We start from the raw sequence: 22080 nt of genomic DNA on the forward strand, positions 1-22080 counted from the left end.
AATTAGGTAGGCAGGCAGTAGGAAAAGGAAAGAGGAGCAAGTGGAACAGGCACTGCTCGCCGCCTTTCTCACCATGATCGGCAGGCTGGTAACAACATGGGTTCAAGACCAGGAAGTGGCCCACAAGATGATGTCTCCGTGAAGATGTTGCTCAGAGTATAAAGAAAGTTTGAGAGATGTTTCCATCTAAACCATGTTTAATTAAATAGCTATTCCTTGTGCTGGAGGGGGATTAAATTAGGCTGGCTATGATCAAAAACAAGCCATGTTTGTGAAACAGAAATAATTCGAAAGAAAGTGGTAAAAACAGAATGTCAATTTGCAACCCGCTGTTTGGTTATTTGCATACTAATTGTAATGTTCCTGCTGTCACATTACCTTCAGCTTGAAGATTAGTCAAAAAGAAAAATTCTGCATTACCTGTGACAGTCAGACAGTGGAACAAAAAATGCCAGTGAAGTGAGTTGTTGTTTATGGCTATTTTTATCTGAGAAGATGTATGGAATCGGACAGTTGAAGTCTGATTAGCCTGGACAGTTTTTATTTCCTTCGTTGATTATAATTAATATGCTGATTTTGGTCCTTGGGGCAAATTCTGCTCACGCTACTCATGAGAGTAATCCGACTGAAGTCAGTAAGATCACTCTGAGTGAAGCAAACAGCACCACTCTCATGAGGAAAGTACGCAGGATTAGGTCCATTCTTTCTGATTTGCCCTGGTCTGTCATTCTGCTTTCCCAGGAGATTTGAAAGCAGTTAAATATTCACTGAACTTCCCACATATTTGTTATATATTTGATTAAAGTTGTTACATTTACTGGTCCAGTTTCTCTGCTGGCATAACTCCGCCAAAGGAAGCAGAGAGCTGATAGTTGTCTGACAATCTGTGAGCCTAACAAATGTCACAATTTCATATAATATATTCTATGGTTTTGATTTGTGTTTTAATATATATTGATTATATTTAGATTCAATTTATATATATGCAATTTTATTAATTTTGTGTCTATAATTTTGCACAGTTATGATGCAAGTAAATTGACAGCTACTTCAAAATAATGCTTGCAATGTTATAGTATTAATGCACTAACCTTATAGCAATTCCTCTGAAAACAATGGCACTCACTTGATAACACATTAATGCTCCCATGTTGCATTTTGATAAATATACAATTAATGAATACTATTATTGTCTGTAATATACTTTCATAACTCTATGTGGAATATAACTCGCAAACTCCCCTGTGCAGCTCAGTAATAGCTGTGACAACCTGGCTCTCAGTGAATATTTAAGAATATCAAATATATTTATAGTAATCATGACTGAGCCAAAAATTTTAAAAAGCCCCTTAATATATTATTCAGAATGAAGGGTTTGACCAGTTGTAGCCATTACCAGTTGTTTAATCTCTGGAAACGCATCTTTTTAAGTCAGTATATATAGGAGCATAAGCCCCTGATAGGGTCAACGACTGGCATAAAGAACATTCCTTAGATGATTTCAGGAACAGATTCGTCAGTCAGATAAGAGCATCATAAACTTCACATTAAAGGTTACTATAAAATTCTCTGACAGATGTCCAGTCAACCCTGAAAGAATCTGCCCTTGCATGTCTACTCCACAGAAAGAAGCAGCATAGAATTCTTGACTGGGTGTTATGCAGCTGCAGAGGACAGAGATTCCTCCCCATTAAGAATTACGAATAGCCTCCATACCTGATAGACACAGGAGGCTGGCAGTGCTTTAGTGAGACAACAATCATCAAGTCTAATTTTAGCTGGACTGAGCTCCTGTCCTCATTAGAGGCCATAGCTTCATGGTCTAAGCATGAGGTAGGAAATGACTAGACTTGCATATTTGGAACCTAGCAGGGTCAATTTAGACCCTTCATTGCTCTGAATAAAATGAGTGATTTCCTTACCTAATTTACTCTGAGAGTGTCTTTTGGATGAGGACATTATTACCAACAATCTCCAACTCACATCTCCTCCATGGTCTTTTGATTTCCCATCTAGGGTAAGTCTTCACGGCATAGTTAACCCAGGCTTCTACCGGGTTTAGCCCAAACTTCCTTACCATCCACACAGATGAACCTCTGACCAGGGTGTGGAGGTGCTTAAGCCCAGGCTAGCTTACCTGGGTATAGGTTAGAACCTGCGCCCTGGCTATACCTCGGGCTGGAAACTGTCCACTTTGCAGTAAGGACATAGGTTAAATCACTCAAGTGCTGATAGTCATACAATGACCTTTCCACAGTTCTCTGGAAGGATATTTTGTGTCTCCCACAACTGATATAACTGACTGGGAAAGAATATAAGAGTATCACAGCACAAAGAACCGTGAGATATGTCCCCTGACACACACGGGCAAGTGCAGAAACAGCAAGGATATAGTAACATGGACAGTTTGCTACACATCCAGCCTAGGCTAACCTGGGTGCTCAGAAGTGGGTGCTAATCATGGTATTACCAACTTAAAGAGATCAAAAATCATGAGTCACATGGCCAAAAAATCTTGAGATTTTTTTTCTAAAGATTGTATCGTGGTTTAGATTTTTAAAATGTTTTTAACACACCTCCCCTCCTCCCAGTCCATACCCTGTGTATGTGTGACAGATAGTGTTGCCTGTTATCCCAGATATATCAGGTACAGTGAATTTGGCCCCTGCTGCATGGGCTTGCCACATCTGCCCATCCCCTGCTCAGCAATAACTTCTGCCCCCAACCTCCAAGCCAGTCCTGTCACCCTGTCCCCTCTACACATCGATTCACCCCCACTCCTCCCAGGGTTTCTCTCTCTCTCTCTAACACACACACACACACACACACACACACACACACACAGGTCCCTTCCATCCATTCCAGGCATCAACACAGGATGAGTGTGGGGTGGACTCACTCTGCAATTCTTTCCCCAGGCCTCCCACTGTCCAGGGGGCAGGACCCATCCCCACTTTAGCCACTTGAAGGGTTGGGAGGTATGAGCTTCCCAGGGTTGGGGGAGGTGCAGGGGTGCTGTGTCATCCCTGTTGGTCCCAGGAGGGAGTGGGGATTAGACAGCAGAGCTACCTGGAGCTACTGGGTTCTTTAGCTCCCTGCTTCACCCTCCTCTCTGTAAGAATGGCTTTGGGGAGGGGGGAAAGAAAGGCGGACTTCCCATAGCAGCTCTGACTGGTTGCTCAGCCCAAGGAGATGGGCAAATGGGACATGTAGTGAATGAAATGGGGTTTTTCAGAGAGTTAGCAACTTTTGAAATCACACAGGTTAACTGTGCACTGAAGATATACTCCTAGAGTTTGCCCACACAAATCTGGGCAACACCTCTGTCCAGACTGAGCCTGAGAAGGGTATAGGTTCAAGAAACTCATCACCCTTCAGCACCTTTCCTTAGAGGTGAGGAGGTTCTCTTTTCTCCTGTGGACATGAGAGTGAAGTTACCCATACAACAATAATATTAACCAAATTTGTAAATAATTTTTACAAAAAAGGAGAGAAAATGGAATTAAAACAAGCTGTTTGCTTAACATACCTTGATTTACCCTTCTGATAAGCTAAACCAAATATGGCCATCTCAGCTTAGCTACAGAGGTAAAAGAAATGTTTTATATGACTAAAGAGCAAGTTCTTGCTCTGACACCTCCTTGTCAGTGAGATCCTGCTGTTGTGTCCAGAGGGAGGTGAGTGACACCCCACCTCACTCAGCCATCTTATTAAACCCTGCATCTCAGTCAACTTGTATGTCCAACAAGCCCTCCTTGATCCAGAGCAGCTACCTTGTTTTACAAACCAGTAATCTACACAAACAAGAGAGTTTGGACGCTCTGATTTCTCTAGGAGCCACTGAGGATACCAAAACCTTTTAACAATGCCAAATAATTTCTTTTGAAAGGCTTAAGAAACTAGCTTACATACTATACTTCGCACACCAGACTGCACATGTCTGCCCCAGCCAGTTTCTGCATTGTCCTTTCAAATAGGCAGATTGGCATTTTGCTCAGTACAACACACCTCTCCCACTAATTTTGGTTACGAACTATGAATTAGAGAATGACGCCTAGATCCTCTCTCACAATTGCTAAAAATGGAGCCTTTACAAATGTCATGGAAGTTTTAGTAAGAGTTTTCTCTGGTGCATGTAACTAAACTCCCCCTCATGCCAATGTGATTCTGTGTGCTGGTGGTTTCTCTTCGTCCTAGGGGTCATCTACTCCATGAGTTCACCAAGATTTTTACCTTGAACTTATTAACTCAGAACACTTCACACTTGGAAAGGCTCATACTGACACTCCCCGACTGTTTGTTTGTCATCGTTTATCTAGGCTGATCCCTTGGGCAAGCCACAAACATTTGCCATTCACAATCAATTAATTAATAGAAAAATACTCTGATGTCTACACTTAAAATGCTACAGAGGCATGGCTGTAGGGGTTCACTGTAGACACTCACTACAGGGTTCTCCCACTGCTGTAGTTAATCCACTTCCCCAAGAGGCAATAACTAGGTTGATGGAAGAATTCTTCTGTTTACCTAGTGCTGTCTACCCAGGGGATCGGGACAGCAGAGCTATGTCTCTCAGGCATGTGTATTTTCACACCCCTCAGAGATGTAGCTATGTCAATATAACTTTTCAGTGTAGATCAGGCCTAATTTACACATATCCTCATCTTCACTACACATAGCATGGCCTTCACTAGGGGGAAAATAGTGTATTTAAAACATGTTAAAATGCTATTTTAGACAAGGCAAATTGTAGTTTGAACATGTTCGCCGATTGAAGAAAACCCTAAGTACAACTAAAGTGTTAAATCTACAACTTGCCTTGTCTATGCTAGGATTATAACATTTTAGTTAACAATAAACCTTGTTTTCCTAGTGTAGACATGGCCTTAGTGTAGACATGGCCGTACATTTGAATGGCACAGTCATTCCACTCTGTATATCAATATGTAAAGCACATCTTGATGAAATGCTAAAATATAAGTGATAGGTGACTTAAAATTATCTAAACTAGACAGATTGTGCTATAAATATTGCTGCCCAGTAAAATCTTCAGAAACTGGACATTTTTAAAAAATGGAGCCAGCCTAATAAACAGAACATATAAACAAACAACCACTTGACTGCTCTGCATTGGATACCCCCTAGGGTGGAAGACTTACATAATACGGGGTTTTATTCATTGGAGAGACAATGGATAACAGTTCAGTTGTTCAGCAAGTCTGTTTTAGACCATATTGCACATGCACCAAGTCCGGAAGGAAGGAAGGAGAAAAGGAAGGAGCACTTAAAATTATGAACTAGTTTGGAAAAAATCTTATTCTGCCCTGACAGTTTCCTAGATTTAGATACATCAGCTCAGAACTGAAAATTTCTTGAGTAACTGTATTATTGTGCTTTCTTGGGAGGGGGAGCCTCCAATGCCAGTGGGAAACAAAAAAGACAGATTATTACAGCTTTAACAAATACTTAATCAAAACCTTGTTAAGAAGCAAAACTATGAATGGATCCAGATTTTTATACTGGTAGGAAACTGAGAAATAGCCCATTTATCACACCACTGCTAGTGTGATAACCTTTTAGATAATTTAGTCATTGCAAGCAAAAAGTGTCATATAAATTAATGGTTAATCCATTCAAAGTTGAAAAGAAATCCAGCACTCCACTACAGAACAGTGACTAATATCTCTCCCACACCTTTATTATAGTTCAGACAATTGCAAACATTATTACTACTGTCTCCTAGATTAATTATCAAGTTGCCAGTGTCAAATTGCATTCTATTTTGCAGTGCTCTATGGTTATCTGTACGCTAAAAAAAGTCAGACTTCCTTTTAACCTTTTACTATTTGATATATGGTGCAGTGCTGGAAGTTACTCATCTTGCTTTGTTAATGAGGTGATGATGACATGGTCCAAGCAACAGAAAAACTAACATAGACTGCATAGGCAAAAGATCACAATGCTATTTTCAAGGGTAGATGTTGTTTCCACAGGTCAGCCCCTAAGGAAACAATGGCATGGTTTGAGTCGGTGGATACACTACTAGCAAATAAAGGTAAGAAGTACCTATAACTGTAAAAACATATCTACTGACTCTGTTTACCTGAGGTCACTGAGAACTTTGGCACCAACTTCAGTGGGAGCAGATTCAAGCCCAAAGATACCAAGGAGTACTTGTGGCGCCTTAGAGACTAACAAATTTATTTGGGCATAAGCTTTTATGGGCTAAAACCTACTTCATCAGATGCATGCAGTGGAAAATACAGTAGGAAGATATATATATACCCAGAGAACATGAAAAAATGGGGGTTGCCATACCAACTCTAACAAAACTAATCAATTAAGGTGGGCTATTATCAGCAAGAAAAAAAACCAAAACTTTTGTACTGATAATCAGGATGGCCCATTTCAAACAATTGACAAGAAGGTCTGAGTAACAGCAGGGGAAAAAACAGCATGGGGAAATAGTTTTTAGTTTGTGTAATGACCCACCCACTCCCAGTCTTTATTCAAGCCTAATTTAATGGTGTCCAGTTCGCAAATTAATTCCAGTTCTGCAGTTTCTCGTTAGAGTCTGTTTTTGAAGGTTTTTTGTTGAAGAATTGCCACTTTCAGGTCTGTAATTGAGTGTCCAGGGAGACTGAAATATTCTCCGACTGGTTTTTTAATGTTATAATTCTTGACATCTGATTTGTGTCCATTTATTCTTTTGCATAGAGACTGTACAGTTTGGCCAATGTACATGGCAGAGGGGCATTGTTGGCACATGATGGCCACATTGGTAGATATGCAGGTGAACAAGCCCCTGATGGTGTGGCTGATGTGATTAGGTCCTATGATGGTGTACCCTGAACAGATATGTGGACAAAGTTGGCAATGGGCTTTGTTGCAAGGATAGATTTCTGGGTTAGTGTTTTTGTTGTGTGGTGTGTGGTTGCTGGTGAGTATTTGCTTCAGGTTGGGGGACTGTGTGTAAGTGAGGACTGGCCTGTCTCCCAAGATCTGTGAGAGGGAGGGATCATCCTTCAGGATAGGTTGTAGATCCTTGATGATGCTCTGGAAAGGTTTTAATTGGGGGCTGAAGGTGACAGCTAGTGGCGTTCTGTTACTTTCTTTGTTGGGCCTGTCCTGTAGTAGGTGACTTCTGGGTATTCTTCTGGCTCTGTCAATCTGTTTCTTCACTTCAGCAGTTGGGTACTGTAGTTTTAAGAATGCTTGATAGAGATCCTGTAGGTGTTTGTCTCTGTCTGAAGGATTGGAGCAAATGCGGTTGTATCTTAGAGCTTGGCCGTAGACAATGGATCGTGTGATGTGGTCTGGATGAAAGCTTGAGGCATATAGGTAAGTATAGCGGTCAGTAGATTTCTGGTATAGGGTGGTGTTTATGTGACCATCGCTTATTAGCACTGTAGTGTCCAGGAAGTGGATCTCTTGTGTGGACTGGTCCAGGCTGAGGTTGATGGTGGGATGGAAATTGTTGAAATCCTGATGGAATTCCTCAAGGGCTTTTTTTCCATGGGTCCAGATGAAGATGTCATCAATGTAGCACAAGTAGAGTAGAGGCGTTAGAGGACGAGAGCTGAGGAAGCATTGTTCTAAGTGAGCCATAAAAATGTTGGCATACTGTGGGGCCATGCGGGTACAATACCAGTGGATGGTAGAATTTGGCCAACTCTTTCTAGAGTGTCCTCCACTTGGACTCATTTGCCTATCCAAGGAAGTGGGAGTTTTCTGAAATTACAGTCTCACACCTGAGTATAAATTTACAGGATTAGAATAATTCAATAGATAAGTAGTCTGTTCCTGTCCATTCATGTGTGCACAAAATATTTTAAACAATGGCACTTGAAGATTTGGGACTAAATTCTTCTGGAGATGTAATTGGTGATTCATGTTCCATATTAACTGCAGGGGTCTGATCCAGGAAACAGTTATTCACATACATTGTCTACAGGCAAATAAAGGCTACTCACATGAGTAAGAATTTACAGGGTCAGGCGTTAAGTTGGTCAGAAATATGGTGTAAGTGCAGTGGTTAAAGTAGATTCAGATTGGGTGGGGAGCCGTGGTGTAGCACTCCAGCACTGTACGCTGGAGAGGAGAGGAGAAGAGAGGAGTTTTTCCTCTGATTTTAGCAGAAGGGGGAGCTATGCTACCCTCATTCACCTCCCCTACACACACACACACACACATACACAAACTCAGACTCCCTGTGTAAGTTTTAAAGTAGCCTAATTTCTGCCAACTTGGAACTTTGCAATTATGCAAAATAAATACATCTCCATTCAGATGCCCAGAAGTTAAAAGAAGAGTTGGGAAAGCAGGTGAGGCTGGTCATAAAGAGACAGGTCAAGGGGAAAGTTCCACTAAGGTGTGTAGTCAGCGGTGCATGTGGCCAAAAAGTGACTAGCATTAAGGCATCAGATAAAGCAGCCTTCCCCACCACTCACACATTAACTCACATCTTCACCATAGGTATAATTAGATGATCACATATTATTTCTCACATAATATGAGGTAATACCACATCATTTTTTGCTCTCTACAAACTTAGCTATTCCTGTGGAATTCTTGGTTTTGCTCTCTGGGTGGTATTGTGGTTTGTTAAGGCCTTTTTGACAATGAAAATATTGTAGAGAACAGCATGTTTTCATCATAGGGCCTGATTCTCATTCACACAGTGTGACAGTTCTACGGGTACCCAGTTCTGAGAGTCACCTTGTTACTCTCCTGCCTCCAAAGAGAGGGAGACTTGCTTGTGCTTAACTGGGTGTTGACTCCCTGACACCACCAGCCTACTAGCTATCCAAAATCTTCTCTGGGCTATGCCAGCCATCACTCTGCCTTGCAGGACAACAATAGGTGCACCCCAGTCCCCAAGTCCCTTTGAAGCATTCCTCTGTAGAGTACAGTCCCTTATCCATTGAACGCTCACCGAAATACCAGGTCTTCTGTCCCCAAGGGAAGAGTGTACAAACCAGCTGCTCTGTTGATTTCACATCCCCCTGTTGACTTTATATGTAGATATGTAGCCATTGTGTTAGCTTACACTGCTTAACATGCTGGCACAGAGACAGGGCAATAAACATCTTTTGTGTGACAGAAAGCCTGTTTGTCAACTCTGTCTTGACACAGACTTTAAAACACATTTTCATTATACATATATAACTCCTTACATAGTACCTGTACATAAATTTCACAATATTAACCACCAGTGTGACCCTGGCTTTCATTTAAGACTTTACACGATAGTCTTTTGTAAAGCAGAATGTACATACCAGGATCAGGATAGTCTTGTAACCCCCTTGCTAGATGGCACAGAACAGTTTATAGGTCACAGGATCCTTTACATAGCCAAAATTATGTAAATTTAAGGACTTTTGTAGAACTGAGATTTAAGCTGTTAAACTGTTAATGTGATATATTCTGTTTTTCCTAAGGTCTTTTTTTGAAATACAATGCTTAATGTGCAGTAAGCAGCTATATTCTATTCATTTTCTTTTCAACCAGCCTTCCTCAGGTGCCACTGAAAGAACAAGGCAGTTATATCACAAAGACAACTTAGGCCCTGATCTTGTGAACATACGAGCTTCAATTTATACACTTGAGTAAGACTACTCACATGCTCAAAGTTAACCATATAAGTATAACAGGATTGGAGCTTTCCAAGATAATTTAGGTTGCCTAAATAGACCAACTAATGTTTCCTGTTACTGTTATTTCTAAACTGTGCTCCTAAAGTAGCCATGCATGCACAGAGAATCTTCTCTTAACTGCTCACTTTACAAGCTAAGTGGAAGAAATCTGTGCATGCTCAGTGCATTGATATGCACTGGTAACTCCAACCAAACCAATTATCTTTGGAACATGCAAAGGCACTTTTACTCTGACAGGGCTATTTCCACATTAACTTTAAACCCCAAGCCATTGTGACTGTTGAGCCATTCAAAAATTGCTTGCAAGTTGTTGTTTTTTAAACGAGAAAGGATGTTTTCCACTCTCCTTGCCCAACCTCAATTGCAGTTGAACTGATTTTACTCAAATCTCCCTTCTAACCATACCCCCCCCCCTCCTCCAGTTCATCTTCATGCAGAGATAGAACAAAAACAAAACATTCAGTCAAAAAGGTGAAAATGTAGGGAAGTTATCAGTGACTGAAAGAAAGAGGATAGGCTGGAAACAGTTAACTATAGGGGTTGCACTGTCACTCCTGCTACATTTCACCCATAGGTTGACCTATGTTGTTCCTGGGTTGTATGGTTTTTCATGGGGCTCCTTTGTTTGGTGGCTTCTTTGTATGGCAGGTGGAACAGGGTTTTTTTGTTTGTTTGTTTGTTTTTTGCATTAGTTCCTCAGGATTTAACTGAATGCCTGTCTCAAGTGGTACATGCTGTGTCAAGCGACAGCGTTCCAATTGGCCTCTGCAATTCAGATCATACACCATTCCTAACTTATCAGTCATTGTTTCTGGCCATCCTCTCTAAATACACCTAATTTAGTCCAGATAATGAGAAGTGCTATGTGCTATCTACACAGAGTAAAAGACAGCTCTTGCCCTTTTTGTACTTCCACTGGTTGTGACCAGTGGCCCTTCCACTGGTTGTGACCTAGCAGAGGGTTTTATTTTGCTCTCATTTAAGTTAATTGTAAAAGTCACATTGACCGCAGTGGGAGCAGGATCAATCTAGAGTTCTGTAACAAGGAAACTACTGGTAGACAAAATTCCCATCATCATTCCCATCTCAATGCCAATTTCAATACAAATCCTGTACAGCTTTCAAGAACATAATGAATTTCTCTGCGTTTAAAGTACAGTTGCCAGATGGAGTTTTCAATTGAAAGGCATAAAGTCTTAAAACTTGAATTTAAATTGCATTCTTAAATATTCCCTTTTCATTTACATGGGCTTTAAATAAAATTATAGTTTCACTCTCCCAAAATAAGTTTTAAATTTCCACAGACTGTCTCAAGATCAATCTGAAATGGATTTCCTGAATGGGAGAAAATTGTTTTAAAATGACAAGATGTGGAGAACAGGATTATTACTTCTTATCTGTATTACCTACTAGTACCTAGAGGCCCCAACCAAGATTAAAACTCCACGGCAGCTGGCACTGTAGAAACACACAGAAAGAGAAACTACCAACCCTGAAGTTCTTATTATCTAAATAGACAAGATTAACTGGATTTCCTGGATATCCCCAGTCTACTATTGGGGAATTGAGGCAAAGAGAGATTAAGTGAGTTCACAAGGCCACACTGGAATTCTGTGGCAGGGCCAGGAACTGAACAGGCATCTCCCAGGTCCCAACATAGTACTTAAATCCCAAAACCTTTTCTGATGGTGTATAATTTTCATATGAACTACAGTAATACTGTAAGTAGTGGAAAGTTACAATTTTTCATGAATTAGTCAGCCTTTCTAATACGAGTAAATATCTTCCCATTAAAATTACTTTTCACATGTCAAATTCTGCAGTTCTGAGTTGGAAAAAACTCTTATTGATGACTTTGAATATTTGAAGGGAAGCATGGGGGAAACAGAAACCAACAATCTTTCTTCAATGGGAGTTTGTCCGAGTGATCAATCCCCAAATGTTAACATTTGGTTATGCTGATATAGCTAAATCTTGTGGTCCTTTCTCAGACAAGACTCCCATTAAGTTCAAAGTTCAAAAATCAGCCCTCTATTATACTCATACAATTTCACTGAAATGAAAGAGGTTTTGTTTGAATCTAACAAAAGGCTGAATTTGTCCTAAGGGTTTGTAAACTGAATAAGAACAGAAGGATTGAGATATTGGACCCTAACATGATTTACCCTCTGAACTGCTACATGGATTATGTAAAAGCAACAAAGAATCCTGTGGCACCTTATAGACTAACAGACGTTCTGCAGCATGAGCTTTCGTGGGTGAATACCCACTTCTTCAGATGCAAGATGTCTTGCATCTGAAGAAGTGGGTATTCACCCACGAAAGCTCATGCTGCAGAACGTCTGTTAGTCTATAAGGTGCCACAGGATTCTTTGTTGCTTTTACAGATCCAGACTAACACGGCTACCCCTCTGATACTTGACTACATGGATTATATATGTCTTCTAATTTATTTTTCTATTTCTTCAGATGGCCTGGCTGCCTTTAGAACATTCCTGAAATCCGAGTTCAGTGAGGAGAACATTGACTTCTGGATGGCCTGTGAGGACTTCAAGAAAACTAAATCTTCTGCTAAAATTGCCTCAAAAGCCCAAAAGATTTATTCAGAATTTATCCAGGCTGATGCTCCAAGGGAGGTAAAACAGTCATTTTTACTTTCTTCAGATAGTTTCCAGGGTAGTCCTCAAGTTGCAAAGCTCAGACCCAGAATGTGATGATATTCAAGATCACAGTGTGTCTACAACAGGAAGCATTTATGAAAGACATATAACTACAGCTACAGAAAATCAAACAGGCTTCCAAACAGCTTGAGTTCCAGCTTTGCTTTTCTCATTTACTAGGGAATACATCCTTTTTTAGAACTCTTAAAAGCACACAGAGACATCTAGTGTCTGAATATACACTTCAAGTAAACATTACACAGGGTTTGGGTTCAGTGCTACCTCTTAATGCATGCATTCTCATTCTGATGCATGGAGAGGTATTCATTATTGCCAACTCTCAATTTTATCATGGCTCTAGCAATTTTGGGCTTTTTTTACCTGTCTCATGAGGGTAGCCTTTCATCATGTTAACTCGCGATTTTTCCCTTACTCAGAATGACTGTCATTTCCCATTACTCTCAAGGGGGTTGAAAAGAGTATGATGGCAATTTCACTGCAGTCTGTCTGCTTGTGGAAGGGAGGCTGACTTTAATAAACGTGGCTGCCACCTCCCACAGGCAAAATGGCTCCCACTCTAGACCGGGCTTTCGACAAGACAGTTAGGAAACAGACTGTGAGGAGCATCGGAGACCCTATAAAAGGTTCATGTGCAGAATGTGGGAGGAGCAGGACACTGGCAGATGGGGTAGGGGAGAAGCAGACTTCCTCTGCAATTCCAATGGAGGGTAAAGGGAGGCTGAAGAAGGTGGAGTGATAGTGATGTGGTACGAGAGAGATTAGATGGCAGCTCCCTCACCTTAGGAGTGGAGGAGGATAAGAGGAGCCCCCTCTGAGTAATCAGGGGAAGGACACATTTTTGCATGTGTATCTGAGGCTGAATTTTGACCCTTAAAAGCTTTCACACACTTTGGGGCAGGTGGCATCCCCCTAAAGCTTCAAAAACCCATAAGGCACATAAAAACCCTCACAAATTTATTAGTTTATGCATCTCATGATTATTAAGTCAATTTCATTATTTTTGAATGGTTGGGGTTGGCAATAGTGGCTGTACATTTTCTTGGCTTTTCATTGACTATACGCTTCTTTATGGTATGATAAACTATATTCCCTCCACAAAGTAAATTAAAGTGTGCTACTGGCTACTATTTGTTCATTTCCTTTAACACAGATATTTCTGATGTGATGAATATTGAAACATTCCCTTTGAAATACTCCTTCACAATGTTCAACTTGATCATGAAAGCAAATGTTGTGTGAATGAAGAAATATGTGAATTAATTACCTTATGATGTGTGCTCCCTCAGTGGCCTTTGCACTGATCCCTCTGCTTTTGATAGTAACAGTGTTTTGAATGTCCTGATGTCTTATGACTGATCAAAGTTCTTTTACATTAATTATTATTATTATTACTACAAACAAAATTACAGAAATTATGGGCCAAATCATATAATATTTGTCTTGCTGAAATCAATGGGAGTTGCAGGTACTCAATGCCTCTGGATTTGAAGCATGAAAAACATTAGTGAAATTATCTATCTGAAACTGCAGATGATAGCAAAAAGGATATTATTATAATTAAATGCTGGTAGTACCAAGTAGAAGTAACTAAATGGCAGGGACTCTAGTTTAGTACTTGTCTGCTCATGAATCCTCCTTTTTAAAAACATTATTTTATGGCATGTCATTTCTTCTGCATGAGGTAAAGTAACACTCAGACTTTATTTTTTTAAGCAAAACAAAACATTTAAATGTCCTTTAGGACTACAGTATATATAAGGCCCTTCATTTTCATTTTTTACCAATTTTCCCTGAAAAATTCCTGGGATTAAAAACAATTATTTGACTTTTACTAATTTTCACCCAAATTTTGGACATGCCAGAAGTCTCTGGACCCAACTTCTCACTCTGGAAGGAGAGATGGTGGCTTGGTCCCTGCATGCAGAGTCCCTGCCAGATGGCACAGTGTGCCGCTGCAGAGGGCAGATATTCTGGTCAGCAGCAGCTGCTCTGCAGTGAGTAAGCAAAATGAGCAGGGAGCTGGGTCCTGGCAGCAAAGACCACCTGACCTGACCTTTGCAGCAATAGGTCCACAAGGAACAGAAGGCTTCCTTAACTGCTGCATTGTGGTGAGTAACAGGCACCTCTTCTCTGATGCCCCCCGTGAGTGCTGGGCACCCTTTCAGCACCCTCTCTCATCTGTTTGCTGCCCCTTGTGAGTACCAGGTACCCTCCTCCCCTTTGAGGCACCCCTCTCCTCTCACCCACTATCCCCAGGCAGCCCAACACCTTATGCCCCCTATGAATACAGGGTACCCCTTCCTCCTTCAGGCACCCCACAGTCCCTGCCCACTGCCTCTCCTGAGTACCTATCACACTGTCTCCCTCCTGACACTCCCCTACCACCTGTCTGCTGCTTCCCATGATTACAGGGCACCTACCCCCACTGAGCAGCCCCTGCTTGCTGCCACCCTTGAGTGCCAGGTATAACAGAATGCTCAACTGTATTATACTGTTCACTAGGAGGTGCCATGTGTAACATACCTTCATTAAGCTCACAACTGCCATCCTTCCTAGCAGTTCAATAGAGCATCTTATAGTGGACACATCTCTGGTGTGTCTCTCTAAGAAGGAAACTCGTTAGCCAGTCCATATCTGTTACAGGAGTCTGACATTCTAGTAGCAGCCCTGCAGCCTACTCAGTACAAGAAGCACATGACACTGTGTCAGAAGTAAAGACAGTCGAACTGGTGGCAGAGGAGCGTATAAATAGAAGAAAAATAGCAACAAAGGTTGCAAACAGAAAGAATGAAGCAACAAATATTGTACGATCAATTTAATCAACAATTCACTCTTTAGTGCCCCTGAGAACTTCGGTTTTCAAGACCTTCAGAATGGACAGACTGGAAGCAGTATTTTGCAAGATTTTGAACTGCTACAAAACTCCACCAGGAAACTGAAGATATTCAGGTATCTTCATTAATTTATGCTATGGGGAAGCAGGCAACGCATATCTTTAAATCTTTTGCCTTTACTGAAGATTGTCACAAAGAGTATTATGAAAAGGTTCTGTATGTGTTTGATTTCATACTTTATACCTCAGAGAAATGTGGCTTATGAAAGAGCATTTTTCACCAGAGAATTCAAGAATGAGGAGAAAATGTTGACTCTTTTATAAGAGTTCTGCATGCATTGGCTGAAAACTTTGATTTTGGAACTGCAAAACATGAAAATATCAGAGACAGTCTAATCATTGAGCCTAGATATAAAAGCATTTCACAGAAACTACAAATAAATACAAATTTAAATCTACAAGCTGCTACCCCACTAGCAAAGCAGTCTGAACTAGCCAAACAACAGAAGAAGAGGCAGGAGCAACTTTAAAAACCTGAAACGAGCTTAGAAGCTGTAAACAGAGTTGTTAATATAGAAGCCCTGAGGCTATGAGGGAATCCCAGGCTACAAAGAATTTCAGACTAAATGCAGAGGATTTGGAAAAATTCATAGCTTAAGACACGTGTCACGCTAAATATGAAATATGTAATAAATGCACAAAATATGGACATTTTGTAACTGTTTGCCATACCAAGGCAGTCGGGGAGTTGACTAATATTCCAGACAATCAAGAGACATTTTTTCTGGGATCTATCACATGTGGTGACACATAGCCTGCCTGGAGAGTGAAACTGAATATTCCTGGGAAGACTATTAACTTTAAAATGACTAAGTATCAGATGTGACAATCCTCTCAAAAGGGACTTACAATCACCTATAATCTCTACCAGAGCTAAAATTACTTGATATCTCCTTGACTAGCAGTGGAGGTAATCTGAACTGCATGTGCCAGTTCACCAGAGAAACAATTTACAAGGACAAAAGTTTTGCATTCAGAATTTACGTGATCAAAGGATCAAAGACCAACAATCTTCTCAGAAATATCATGGCAGTCATGATGGGCCTAGTGAGAAAGATGTGAGAACTCAAAATATTTGGAGATATTGGGCTTTTGAAATGAGATCCAGTACAAATAATCTTAAAAGACAAGGCTGAATAATATTACATATATACACCTTTCAGGATTCCTATCCCATTGTTTCATAAAGTGAAAACTAAATTAAAGAGAATGGAGAATATAGGCATTATTGAGAAAATCTGAACCAACACCATGATGTGCTCCAGTTATCCTGGTTATAAAGAAAAATGGAAAAATACAAATCTGTATGGATCTTAAAGATTTAAATGAAACAGCTGTGAGAGAAAAACTATCCCACAATGGATGACTTTCTCCCCAAAGCAAAGGAGCCACAATATTCTCTAAACTGGATGCCTCAAACAGATGCTGGCTACTTCCTTTAGCCAAAGAGTTCTAAACTGGCAATATTCATCATACCCTTTGGGAGATTTTGCTTTTGAAGATTAGCTCTTGGGATTACCAGTGCACCTGAAATTTTCCAAAGAAAGGTGGCAGAACTGTTAAGAAACATAAATGAAATTGTAGTTTTCATGGATGATATTTTAATATATGGGTCCTTTGATGGAGGAACACAACAAAACCCTCAGTAAAGTTCTAAGCCTAATCAGTCAGTCTGGACTGAAGATAAACAAAGAAAAAATCATTTTCCAAATATCTCAAATTGAGTTTTTAGGACAGACGATGAACCAAGATGGAATCAGTACTAGCTCTGAGAAAGTAAAAGCTATTTGAGAACTGAATGCACCAACAACTGAGGATGGTAAATTACTTTGGTCGATACCTACAAGACCTTTCTATAGTGACAAAACCACTGAATGAACTGTTAAAATCCAACACGTCTTTGCTATGGGGGTCAAATCAAGAAATTGCCTTTAGAAAGGTAAAAGAAATTATCTCAACAGCTCCAGTACTCAAGTACTGTGATCAAGTATCAGACATGCATCCGACGAAATGGGTATTCACCCACGAAAGCTCATGCTCCAATACGTCTGTTAGTCTATAAGGTGCCACAGGACTCTTTGCCGCAAGTACTGTGATGTGACTAAACCCACAATGGTCAGTCCAAATGCAAGCAGCTATGGGGTAGATGGTGTATCGTTGCAACAACACGGATCTGAGTGGAAGCCAGTTGCATTTTGCTCTCACACACTCATAGAAGCAGAAAAACTATATGCACAGGTTGAAAAAGAGTGCCTGGCAAGCACAGGATATGTGAGAATTTTTACAAATATCTGTGTGGACTGGATTCTTGTATACTGATAACAGACTATAAGCCACTTGTAACTCTCATCAATGGAAAAGACTGGGATCAAACACTGCTGTGATGCCAGCATCTATCAATAATGTTAATGTGATTTAACCCAGGCTGCTACATGTGTTCCTGGCAAAAATAAGGTAGTAGCAGACACATTGTTCCAGAGACCAGCATCACACCCGTGATCTTGAAGACGATGTAAGGGCATACATGGATGCTATGGATACCTACAGACCAGTATCAGAAACGAGACTACACCAGCTACAAAAAAACACCTTGGAAGACATGCAGCTTCAAGAAGTTACATTAGCTACTTGGGCCAGCTGGCCCTAAAGGGCATGAATGAAGTGACAGGAGGCTAGTTTGAGTAAATGGACAATTAAGCAAGCCAGATGGACTAATGATTAAAGGTGATTGCACTGTAATTCCAAACAAAATGAAAGGTGAAATCCTAAACCTCATCCATGAACAACATCAAAGATTAACTAAATGCCATGAACAGGTCAGCCAGTCAGTGTGGTGACCGGGCATCAGCAAAGACATAAAGAATAAAGCATCTGCATATGAAAGTTGTAGAACTAATAGACCAAAATAACACAAAGAAGCTTTAATAAAACCTCCTCTACCCCAGACAGATCTGGGAAGAGACTAGCTACAGATTTGTGTGCTTTCAGAGGACATCATTACCTGTAGCGGACTATTTTTCCAAGTATATAAAAATAATGTATTTAAAAGACATAACATATCACAGTGTTATTGAGAAATGAAGTGCACTTTTGCTCATTTCAGTATTCCAGAACATCTAGTGATGGACAATGGACAGCAATTCATACAGCAGAATTTAAATCATTCTCAATGAAATATGATTTTGATTGTATTACTAGCAACTAACAAGTGAATGGAGAGGCTGAAACATCTGTACAGACAGCCAAGAAAATCCTGCAGCAGGAAGATCCATTCCTTGCTCTTCTGAGCTATAGATCAACACCGATAGCAGCTACTGGATATAGTCCAGCACAACTCCTGATGGGAAGACAACTCAAAACTACTTTTCCAACTTTGGAAAAGAGTCTATCTCCAGAGTAGCTGGACAGAAAGAGAGAAGTCAAATCAGATAAAAATGCAAAAAAGAGCTTCCAAACAATTTCATAACAGATGTCTCTCAGAGAACCACCAGATCTAGAACCGTGTTTGTGTCAAACTGGATGGAGAAAATAAAGGATAGACAATTCCAGCTGTCACAAAGAAAAAGAATTAATCACCCAGATCATATATGACTGAGACAGACAGTGGAGAGTTCAACAGAAACTGACAGCATCTACAGTTTGTTCCTCATTAAAAAATAATCAACAGAGCAAGCAAATTCTACAGATGGCAGACACAGAACAAGAAGATGACAACTCAAAGTTTCCAAACCAACCATATCCAGTAATTGAAACTAATGGACAGACAGGTGACCAAGTTAATATATGTTTGAGCTGTGTAATTAGAAAACCAGTATGATTCACAGATACTTAACAGACTGATCTACTGAACTCTAAAGATAGCGTGATTTTGTAAAATGGTAGAAATATAAAACTTAAAGGGGAGATCTAATAGAATGTTCGATTGTGTTGTACTAGGTGGCACTGTGTGTAACATACATTAAGACTTAAGCTCACAACAGCCATTACTGACAGTGCAATAAAGAATTTTACAGTGAACATATCTCTGGTGTATCTCTCTAAGAAGGAAGTGCTGTAGCCAGTCCATATCTGGTACAGAATCTGACCTGTTAGTAGCAGCCCTGCAAACTACAACTCCCTGCCCACTGCACCCTATGAGTTTTGGCCCCCATGATAGCCCCTCTGAGTAGCTGGGCCTTTCAGCACAGCCCTGGCTAGATGATACAGGAGTCCCAGAACACAGAGGCAATGCACTTCCCCTACTGGACAGAGGCCCTGACACTCTCCTGACTCCCAGCCCTGTGTCCCACCTCTGTAACAGGAGAGATGATTATTTGGGGATGGGGGTTCTGGTCAAGTAGTATTGCTTGTCTATTCTCTCCAGTGGCTGTCAGGTCATAGTGACTCATTCTGAGTACTGGAGGAGTGTAAGTCACCAACAATAAACTGTTTTTAAAAGAAAAGTTCTATTCCTGTAATGGAAATTAGAAATAATAGTTTCATAAATATTTGAAGAAAAATATCTGCCTGATGATAAAAGTATCAATAATCTTCACACTGATAAATACAAGGAATGCACAAAATTGTGATAAAATACATGCTTTCATAAACAGAAAAACAGTCCACATTCAGAAGCACATAGATTTTTCAGCTATTGTGTGTAGTTCAACTACAGTTTGGTTCCTGGCCTATCAAGCATTCAGCAGATAATAAAGCCAATCTATTTTATCGGCCTAATTTTACATTTCTGTGGGGTAATGGTGCAATAACTATGGACTAGACAGTGACTTGGACTACGAGCCCACACAGAATGAGCACCCCCTCAAACGCCATACAACTCTGAGCCGACCGTTTGGATATTGGTCCAGGTGCACAGTAGTAAATGCTGCTGAACACCACATTACACCCTTCCCAGAGCCAGTCCTGTGTGATCATCCTATACTCATGGACCACAGCTTTATTATTATTGCTAATAATTAGCCAATTAAAGAACAAGAAGTCTATTTTCACCTCAAAAGACACTTATTACTTCCCTTATGATTAATAAGTTACACATCTGCAATTCATCGGGAGAACAGAATTCCCTTTAGTTAATAGTTAACATTCAAATAGCCCTAGAATGGCTGGAGAATTAAGGTATCTCGGTTGATTGAGTTGTATGTGTTATAGAACATATTTTGCAAAGGGTAGGTCTCTGAAAGGAAATGCAAATGCTTTCCTTTTTGTATTATAAAAGTTAGAATTTCCTGCCTTGATCTATACTTAGATAATCAAAAGCATTTTTTATCTTCTTTCTGTGATACTATCTCCTTAAGACCAGGGAACCAAAATAAACTATTATTCAATATGCTAGAAAATAAAGGCATTAACTACATGCTAGTTTGCATCAGACAGCATATTCTGAGAAAAAATTCAAATAATATTTGCATCATGCACGAATACAAACTTCAACTCTCCAGTAAAATTTAAACTAATTTTATTACACCTTACTTTCCCCAGATTAATATTGACTTCACTACCAGAGACCACATCTCTCAGAATATCTCGGAACCAACCCTGAAATGTTTTGATGATGCTCAGAGACTGATCTATAGTCTCATGGCCAAGGACTCTTTCCCTAGGTTTCTAAGGTCAGAAGTTTATAAGGAACTGGTAAATAAGCAACAGAATGGAAACCAGAAAAGATGGCTCCCATTTTTGTGAATAAGGTAAATATCAAAGACACAAGGATTATGAATCTACTCTATACCTTCCATTGCAACTAAGTATAGAATAATATATTGTTAAAGTGGTTATACACACTACATCTAAGAATTCCCATTTCCTTCTGAAATACAAAATGCACTATACTAAAATGTATAACAATATTACTAAGAGTTGTTTGGGAATTTTTTGATGAAATGTATTGCATCAAAAATGCTGATTCATCAAAACAAACGTTTCATGGGAAAGTTTCTCAACTTTTTTTTTTTTGGAAAAGGTATAAAATTGTCAAAATGAAAAATGACTTTTCATTTTGAATTTTACACTAAAAATAGCTTAGTAGGACACAAATAGAAAAATGGCTGAAATCAAACCAAACCTAACCAAGACAAATATTTTTGGTCAGTTGTGATTGACCCAAACCAAAAATTGGGGGGATATTTGGATCAGGAAAATTTTCGATATTTTGACTTTTCATCTCAACTTGGAGACAGGAAAATATTTTGAAATCTCAGGTTTTTTTGCAGGACTGAAAAATGTTTCCTGGCCAGCTCTAATTTATTATTTTACTCCAAAAAGTTTAAAAATCTAGTAAAATATGTGAGTTCATTAAACCCTCTCAATTCACCAACATTCTATATGAGGTAGCACCCAGATCTGAAGAGGACTACTTGCACAACACTGGAAGCAACCTGGATAGAAATTGGCTGGGGAAGGAGGTACAGATGGAACTGTATAAATACAGCCAACATATTATATATAATTAAGAGCCTGTGTAAATCACGATTTCATGTACTGCACAGAAATTGTAAAATTAGCTCAACACTGCAACTTTTTCAAGGCGTAAGCAAGCATCCTTGCTTCCACCTCCCTGATGAGGCCACAGGGGCTCATGGGGTGGCTAGCAGAGTAGTTCCAGAAGGAAGATGGGCATGGGACAGGCCAGACTTATCCCAGGAGTAGGGTGTGCATGGGCCAATCCTATCCTGGTGTGCTCCATGCTCAGCTCCAGTCCAGGCCCCCACTGCTGCTTTCTGTCCAGCTGGCAGGAAGAAGGGGGTGGTGCTGACAATGCAGTGACTAGGAACCCCAGCCCACCCCACAGGCCCAGGGGCAGACACCAGAGAGCTGTATGGCAAGGAGCTGAGACCAGGATCCACCCCCACTG

At 40.2% G+C, this 22080-nt stretch overlaps 1 protein-coding gene across 1 annotated transcript; it reads left to right on the forward strand.

The window, feature by feature from the left end:
- The first annotated feature begins 448 nt into the window (after positions 1-448).
- On the forward strand, positions 449-20912 carry RGS21 (regulator of G protein signaling 21). The gene is made up of 4 exons (XM_039486334.1): positions 449-459; positions 5979-6055; positions 12126-12292; positions 20709-20912. The coding sequence occupies exons 1-4, from the start codon at positions 449-451 to the stop codon at positions 20910-20912; spliced, it is 459 nt and encodes a 152-aa protein (XP_039342268.1).
- The last annotated feature ends 1168 nt before the right edge of the window (positions 20913-22080 follow it).

The sequence above is a fragment of the Mauremys reevesii genome, linkage group 8 (assembly GCF_016161935.1).
Source record: "Mauremys reevesii isolate NIE-2019 linkage group 8, ASM1616193v1, whole genome shotgun sequence".
In the NCBI taxonomy this organism is placed as follows: domain Eukaryota; kingdom Metazoa; phylum Chordata; order Testudines; family Geoemydidae; genus Mauremys; species Mauremys reevesii.

Coding starts and splice junctions, on each gene's coding strand:
- RGS21 (XM_039486334.1), top strand. Junction 6,056..12,125: donor TACACTACTAGCAAATAAAG/GTAAGAAGTACC, acceptor CTATTTCTTCAG/ATGGCCTGGCTGCCTTTAGA. Junction 12,293..20,708: donor AGGCTGATGCTCCAAGGGAG/GTAAAACAGTCA, acceptor TACTTTCCCCAG/ATTAATATTGACTTCACTAC.